General features: G+C 37.6%; 1 protein-coding gene across 1 annotated transcript in view; it reads right to left on the bottom strand.

The window, feature by feature from the left end:
- Nucleotides 1–1,116: 1,116 nt before the first annotated feature.
- The window catches only part of HPS3 (Hermansky-Pudlak syndrome 3), a 19,442-nt gene continuing 12,435 nt past the window's right edge, over nucleotides 1,117–8,123 (bottom strand). The window contains 6 exon segments of the mRNA XM_010293903.1: nucleotides 1,117–1,328; nucleotides 2,496–2,586; nucleotides 3,895–4,101; nucleotides 4,476–4,583; nucleotides 5,124–5,312; nucleotides 6,519–6,704. Of these exon segments, the coding sequence (XP_010292205.1) occupies nucleotides 1,201–1,328; nucleotides 2,496–2,586; nucleotides 3,895–4,101; nucleotides 4,476–4,583; nucleotides 5,124–5,312; nucleotides 6,519–6,704 (909 nt within the window). The 3' untranslated portion in view covers nucleotides 1,117–1,200.

Here is an 8,123-nt window from a genome sequence, read left to right as displayed (position 1 = left end):
CAGGAATGCTCCATAGAGAAGTTAAACTATTTTTTTATTTCTCCTTTTTTTTTAATGTATTTTATTTGCGATGTAGATGATCTCTTCTGACTTCTACAGGTTCAAGTAACATTACAGCTTCAGTGAAAATGGATTTGACAAAGTGATATTAGATAATTAGACCTTTAGATAGTTATGGGATCATGGAGTTTATTTATTTTATTTATGGTAGACTCTCAAAAAAATGAACTGCATTCATAAGAAGGTCATAAACATTGTGACAATTTATTCTGACTGAATTCCATCCACAGGAACAGAAGGATGTTTTCTGCCCCTTTCTGACACACAAACATCAGTACATACATGCGCAAATACCTGAGACGCTTAGCAAAAAACCTAGAAGAAATAACGAGTCTTCAGCTGGATTTGTGACCTAGTGGTACTTCAAATACTTGTCCACTGACTGACTACAACAGGAGAAGAAAGAAAACAAAAACCAGCAAGCAAGTGGTAGCCTGTATCTTCCACTCCCCTTGGGAATACTTATATTTCTCTTTTTGATTTATGGCCCTCCTCTGTGAATTGCAAAATGAAAACATTTTCAGTCTAACACTTGCATGGGTACATAATTAGGACAACAAGAGCAGCTCACTGGTTTTGCCATCTAGAATTCAAGGGAACATTCATGTTGCAAAATGAAGTAAGTGGGGCTCAGTTCCATGTGGAAGAGTAAGGCAGTTACTTTTACAGTTAGACACATGCCTGAGCTTAAACTCCTTGCTAGGTCAGTGATCCACCTAACAGAATTACGACTGACTCTCTGCTTTACTTTCAGTGAACACTGTATGTCCAATTGTACTGTACATTTTGTATTATCTAGCTGCTGTAGCCGTAAGTTCACCCTCATTAAGAGGACGAGTGATCCTACTAACTGTTTAATAGCTATATTTTCACCAGTCCAACCACCATTCAGTTCTACCTGTCAGGAATTATGGTTTGCTGACCTTTGTCAGAGTGTAATAGTATTAGCTTCAAAACAGATGCCTTGTCTCAGGCAATAGCTGTCATTCAACAGTCATCATAGGGTTTCAACTGAGAAATAAGATGATCTATGTGAGGGGAGTCCCACGGTACTTTATATGTAGTTCTACTGTTTGTTTCATTTACTTTTTTAGTCCAGCACATTCTTTGCATTTGAATGCATAGTAGACTTTCATTGTTTTAGGTCAGCAGCTTCCTCTGGCTACAGTGAAGAAGATGTGGCAGGAAAAATGCTGCAGTTCCATCCTCCGGTAGAAGACTGAGGAAATCCCTTAGTTCCAGTTCCATTGCAACAACTGATAAAGTTTCTGCTCAGAGCAAGGGAGAAAATCTTGTTTTGGTATTTTGGGTTTAGAACAAAGAAACAAAAAAAACATTAACAATATAATTACTAATTGAATTGAACACCAAATTATCTAAATATTGCAACTGGAATGAAATTTGGGACACACCCATTTGGAAGCAAATACAACTATAAGAAATCTCAAAAGTAAACTGAAGTTATGTCTTACATTAAAACCATACCTCTATCTTTACTCATCAGGTCCACATGTGGCACTAATGCTTATGGAGGTCTGACCTGGTACATCCTATGTTTTGTATCAAACGCAAAGGAAGCCCTAGAAATGCGTACCAGTACCCTAACTGGGCACTGCCTGTACAATGGGATGTCCTGCAAGCAGCTCCTCAGGCCGCACTCTTTAACCTTACATTCTTAAGCGACTACAGCACAGTTACTGCGTGAAAACACCGTTTCAAAAGACAAACTGCTAGCACTAGAAACTAAAACTTTACAATAGAGTGCGGCAACCTGTGCTGCACAACGCAACCCCGTTATGCTGTTTTTCTGCCCTCAGGCATTACATTGGCTTTTTTTTTTTTAAATATACATGCTTTATTCAATCTTCTTATTCTGTCAAAACAAACGCAGTGGCGCCTGAGCTATACACAATATTACTGACTTCCTACAAACACGTAACAACAGGATTACATCAACTACCAGGGTTGGTTTCTCTACTTCTAGTAGTAACACATGTGTTTTTTTAAGTCTGTGACCTCATCATCCATACACACTTAGACGCTCGCTGGCTTATCAACAGTAGCCTGTTAGCTGTCATTGCTTAGAACCATATAGTCGCTTAGCCTAGAAAAACAATTACTGTCTATTTGTTCTATCTAGTAAATTTTTTTTAATGGTGTCTATTCTTGACCTACATAGAAACAATATGATACTCACAATTAAACTGTTTTCCATACAAAATTAATGCCATGATTTTTATAAGGCAACACGCTCTGTGTTGCAGAATCCTGTGCTAATCACCAGAAAGCGTGCTGAGCTGTATTAGCTCTAACCACACAAAAAGGTCCCCTTTTTTTCCAAATTATCGTATCAGTAGTCCTTAGCCTGAACAGTATTTACAATGTCAGATGATGTGCAAGGGCTTCTGGACTTGAGTTGCAATCAATTGATTTACCTTTCAGTGATGAAATAAGAACAGGGCAGTCGTTTCCAGTAAGTCTGGTTCTCTTACAAAGTTCAGGAAGCAGCTTGTTCCACCACACAGCCTAATCCACAAAAACCCACGGCAAAAGTGGGTTAAATTAACAAGGACTGCAATTAAGACTATGAAAGACCTGCTAAAAATACACTGAACTAAACTCAGATGTGTACAAATACAGGTAGGTTACGACAAACTCAATAATTTATCTAATGCTTTGAAATGCAGTGGTTTTGCACATGTATTTTCACGAAAATTTTTACACCGTGCCCTCTAGTGCCTCTATAGATACAAGTTGCTAAGAGAAAAAAAGTCACATAATTAGCAAGACTGAGCAGTCAGAAGATTAAAGTTTTTTCCTCCAAACAGCTCCATGCAACATGGTGAATAGCATTGCTATAAGAACACTGCTCTGTCTCCTGACCTACTCTTGCCTACTTCCAACAGCTGTAGTAGTGAATTAGCTTTTTTGTATAACTTTGTTGGTAAGAAAGGAGAGAGGGGAAGGGATTTCTTTCCTTCTTTTTTAAACGTAGTAACTTTTTTCTTCCACCTGTGTTCAGATTCAGTACTGCAACCTCACATTCAACTCTATAACTAACAAGGAAACAATCAAAGAAACCATCTTCAGATCTGAATAAAAAGCACAAATCTGGTTTTGAACAGAGTTCTGGTACATCCATCTGGTAGAGGACCACCTTTGCTGACTCTGGCCAGCAAAACTGTGTACAATTGATTGAGTAGCTGTGATGGGCAATGGAAGTAAACTCCTGTACTCGTGGAACACTGGAATAAAATCAGTTCCGAAACTAAAACTGTATAGAGGCCTAAGGGGAAAATGGGACATGAAGAACATAATCTTTCCACTAGTGCATCAGTACCATTCTGATGTTACAAAGTCAGAAGATGTCACTAGAACACAGGAAAAACATATTTAAGTGTGATTTTATTTGAAGGACCATGTTCTCTGATCAGTTAGCTTATAACTAAAATTTCACAGTATACAACACTGTCAACAATTTAGAACATTGATTAGTGAGAAACTAGCTAGTTTTTCATTAACAGTGGAAAAAGAACATACTACTCTCCCTTTCCTGAGGCACTCTGCCATCTGAAAAGACTATGCATTAAATTTACTGGAATGAATACAAGAAGTCACAGAAGAAACTGGGAAAAAAAATTACATTAAAATCAGTGGGGACTGAGTTATGGAATTTAAATGCCAAGCAAGAAGTTCAAAGCAAGTTAAGCAATTTGCTTTACCTGAAAGCTGAGCTATTTGATCCATACAGAGCCCATCTTACACACAATAGCATTTTAGTTAGAAAAAAAACCCAACAAAAATTACAGAACACCTTTAATGAAAGTAACTCACCCGACTGTCATCTTTCAGCTCGTGCTGAGCATATAATACAGCTGCGTCAGGACACCTTTTGAGAAGCTGGTCAATGGCTTCCTCATACTTGCCTAGACGGGTATTGCAGAGAACATGGATAGTAAGGCCGACATTGCCAGCCTCTGTCAGAGGCTCCAAGACAGGCAAAGCTGAAGCTATATTGATTGACTCACTACATAAAAGAGACTGAAGACAAGAAGAAAAAGTATTGTTTGGATTTAAGATAAACTTTGCAAAAAATGGTAACCATAACCTTAGAACAGAAGCCCTTATTTCTCAGAATAATTTTTAAATAATACTTCCTTTAATAAATCTTACTGAAAACTGAGAAAGCAAGTTTAGAGTGGACTGCAAATGTAAATAACATTGTTATCGACATCCCTCTCTCTAGTATTTTTTTCTTCTTTTTTCTTCTTCTTCAATGGGCTTTTTAGTTCAACTTGGATAACCTGGGGGAAAGGAGGAAGAGGGGAGTCCACTAGAGAAAGTTGTTCATACATACAACAAACATTTGCAGAATGGATCTAAGCGGTAAACAGTAAGATTTAAGGGTTTCATACCTGTAGTTTTGAGATATCTTCACAGTAATCTTTATCAGATGGAGATCCCACTGACATTATAGAAGTTACCCATGGGAAAATCAACCCAAAATGATTACAGGCGTTTATCTATACAAAAAAGAATCAAGTTGCAATAAAAGAAATATTTCTGTTAGTGACAGTTCCATGTGAAACCCACCACAAGTGAAGAAAATTTTACTCTCAAGTAGCATAATTTAGAATAGCAGCTACTCTTTCTTCTGGTTCATACAATTCAGTAACAAACAAACGGGAAACTTCTATTTAATCCTGTATTTCAGATTTCCCATTCAGAATCCTTCAAAATTCATCATTCACACATTCTTCTCATTTAGTCATCTTTGTAAAATTGCAAACACTCCACCTGACAAACTCTCACTGTTTCATTTTAGCCCTTATTTCTGTCCAGAGCAGACATTCCTGTTGGAAGTGTATTCGCACATGTCCCCGAAAAGCAGGACTCCCCAGAGCCAGCAATACCTGTTTGGTAACTGCACACTAACTTATTTGCTTTCAGTCTTGCTTATTTTAAGAGATAAACTGTCCAGAATTAAAATACTAAGGATAGTATTTGGATAGATTTTGGAGGGACAATGCAGTCATAAAACTTCCTCTGAGTGGTATACTTACCAGATCCTCTGTTGTTTTCAGTGGCTTAGTCTCAGGAAGTTGCTGCTTTGATATTCTGCAAACATACTGAGAAGTGACCCTCAATAGAAGCTCCTGCACTATTTCTTCCTGAGAGCACACGACAAGAAGAGCTTCCCAGAAATCCACCAAGAGCTGAGGAATAGTGTTTTCACCATTACTACACAACATCTAAGAACAAAAACATTAGAAGACAGCAAGTTAGCACAAACTATGGTAATTATTAGTAGCAGAAGTTAGTTGAGACAGAAGGAACAGTTCTTCACTTTCACTAGAAGCAGAATTTGGGTTCCTCTTTTGTCTCGATGTATTTCTCATGGATGTGATTCTACATAATACAGTGCTAGGCAAAGTAAAATGTTCATGGAATGATTTTAAGGTAACCCATTCTGAACAACAGATTTGATTTCTTCTTCAGGATTTACTCCACTGCCAGAAATGTCAGCACACTGTCAGCAAGTATTTACAGACTGCTTATTTGGAGGATTTTATATATGCCAATAGCCAAGCAGGTATCTTTGAATGAAGAATCTAAAGGCCATGGTAAGAGATGCTGTGTAGCTCAGTTAGTTACAATGGTATGACCCACAAGGGTCTTTTTTAAGACCTTTTTTAATCTTCAAGTTCTGGTGTGTAAGCAAAAAGGAGTTTTACTTTGTTTCCAACTGGCTTTAAACACCGCCACTTCTCCTAATTTGAGTTTCATGACTTGGTGTTTCTGATACAAGTCTTTCACAGTAACAGATCTAAGACTGCACTACACCTGCATTGAAGAATACGTGGTTTTAATCCAAACAATGTTGTTCATAGTAGAGAAAAGAAAAAGGGTTTGTCTAGTCCCAATCTAAATAAAGAAAACTTCAGTGACACCAGAAAAACTATTCTATTTATCTTTTTTCTCATAAACAGCAGAGACCCACTCTTCGTTCAGAAATTTATACAGAATATCAGAACATATACCTTCATATTTAAGTCTCATTCTTTAGAAGTGTGTATCAATCCTAATGATTTCTTCAAAAGGAGCTTATGGAAGGAATTTATCTAAATTCTGTCACATTTCGGTAGCCTTAGGAAGCCCAATTACTAGCAAGCCATTGAAAGATCTCTAAGATCAGGGTATTCTCTATTCAAATGACAGAGTCAAAGCAAAGAACTTAATGGATTTTTTTTTTTTTGCTTGATTTAACCAGTATTTCTCCAGAAGATACAGTTTCTGACTCTGTAGTCATCTATCATGACTGGAATATATCCAGCCCTCAGCTCCCTCTTTCTGAAGAAATGCTGAAATGTGAGTGAAGGAGCAACCAAGGTCGCTTTGCTTACCCCTCACAACATCACTATGAGAAAAAGAGAAGCAAAAAATGATCACAGGCCAACCTTGAAAAAGGTATCTGCTTCTTCCAGGTCAATTTTATTGTTCTCATGTAAAGCCACAGTGGCAGCCACCAGTAAACCAGGCTGCATCTCCTTCAGGTGAACAGCAAACTCAGTTGGAATAACAATTCCTTCTTTATGCTGTCTCAGAAGTTTTGGTTGCCCAACAAAGCCACAAGCCAGCATTGTCTACAAACATAGTCAGATAGAAATCAGGTAAAGAATTCAATCCACGTATGATTCAACTCAGCAAACTCAGTATTTCCTTAGGCAGTGAAGTTTGGACAGACGAAATGAAGAGAAGTCAGGGGGAGGAAATAAATCCTTTCTACAATTTACAGAATAGCTCTCCATAGACCAAGCGCCAAACTGTGTGCCAGAGCAGTGACTCCTGAGCAACAGGCCGTTTGCCTGAACACTGGAAGTAAGACGCTGTTGAAATCTGGAGTTACTGCGCACATAAGAAAGATTTCATGATGAAATCCAAGACATTCAGTACACACAGTGTTTTGAAAAATCACTGGCTGAAACTTCAATAGATTACTTTTTGCTAAATTTCAGTGGACTACTTTGCTAAAGTATGATTTTTATTTTGAAAACACCCCTGAAACAATGATCAAAATGTTCTGCACTATGTGCAACGGTAAGTTGTTTCTGGGTATGTGAGTGCTTTTGAAGGAAAGCATGACGAGATACTACTTCCATTTTAAAGACAGTGAGGAAATGATGCCTAAACAGATTAAATTAATTACACAGGAAATATAAAGCAGACCTAGGAGGAAAATTCTATGCTATGTATACAAACTATCTTTCATTCTTTATCTTTCTGAAAGTGTTATTTTTTTCGACTTTGCAACAAAATGCTTTTTAAAAGTGAGGTGCAACGGAACATTTTTTTAATAGGTCAGATTAAGAAGAAAAACAAGACAAAGCAAACAACCCAACAAGCAAACCCCAGCCACCTTATTCTCTCAAAAACATCCATGCAGTGGAATGTGTATGTTTGCTCACAAAAGGGCAATTTCATCTCATCTTGCTGCAAATGGTTAGAAAGCAAGTGGTGCTCAGTATCATTGTTGAAACAGCTCTCCACAGTTCCCACCTTGCAAACACTGCTCATTTTGAAAGTTCTCCAGGATTCTTCCTACCAAAGCATTATATCTAACTTTGGAGCAGCTATCAGTTTATTTTAAAAGTTTTTAGACCTCCAATATCTCACTCTCAGAAAGAGACTGTATTTCAAGCTCTGTCATCTCTGAATATTCAACAGTCCTGATCTACCTTAACAAGAACCAATTTACACACTGGTCTCAGTCCAAAACCACATCTGAACATCTATGGCAGCTAACATTTTTCCCCCCATTGATGTGGAATTCTTACCTTGATAGCACTGAAGTAGCTTCTGATCTGATCTTAATAAGGGCATGTGCTTTGATTCCACATAAGAAAGATGGGAAATTATATACAGAAACTTTAGTTTGTGTGCACCATGGACATTCTGCTTCAAGAGCAATTTCATAAGGGCTGTTTGCATACAGATAGTATTTTCATGGGCATATCACATATTAATTACAGGTGGAGGGGTGTAAAAATGCTATTATACAACCC

Source organism: Phaethon lepturus, unplaced genomic scaffold (assembly GCF_000687285.1).
Source record: "Phaethon lepturus isolate BGI_N335 unplaced genomic scaffold, ASM68728v1 scaffold9019, whole genome shotgun sequence".
In the NCBI taxonomy this organism is placed as follows: domain Eukaryota; kingdom Metazoa; phylum Chordata; class Aves; order Phaethontiformes; family Phaethontidae; genus Phaethon; species Phaethon lepturus.
The sequence above is the reverse complement of the archived record's forward strand: the minus strand, read 5'-3'. Positions and strand labels throughout refer to the sequence as shown.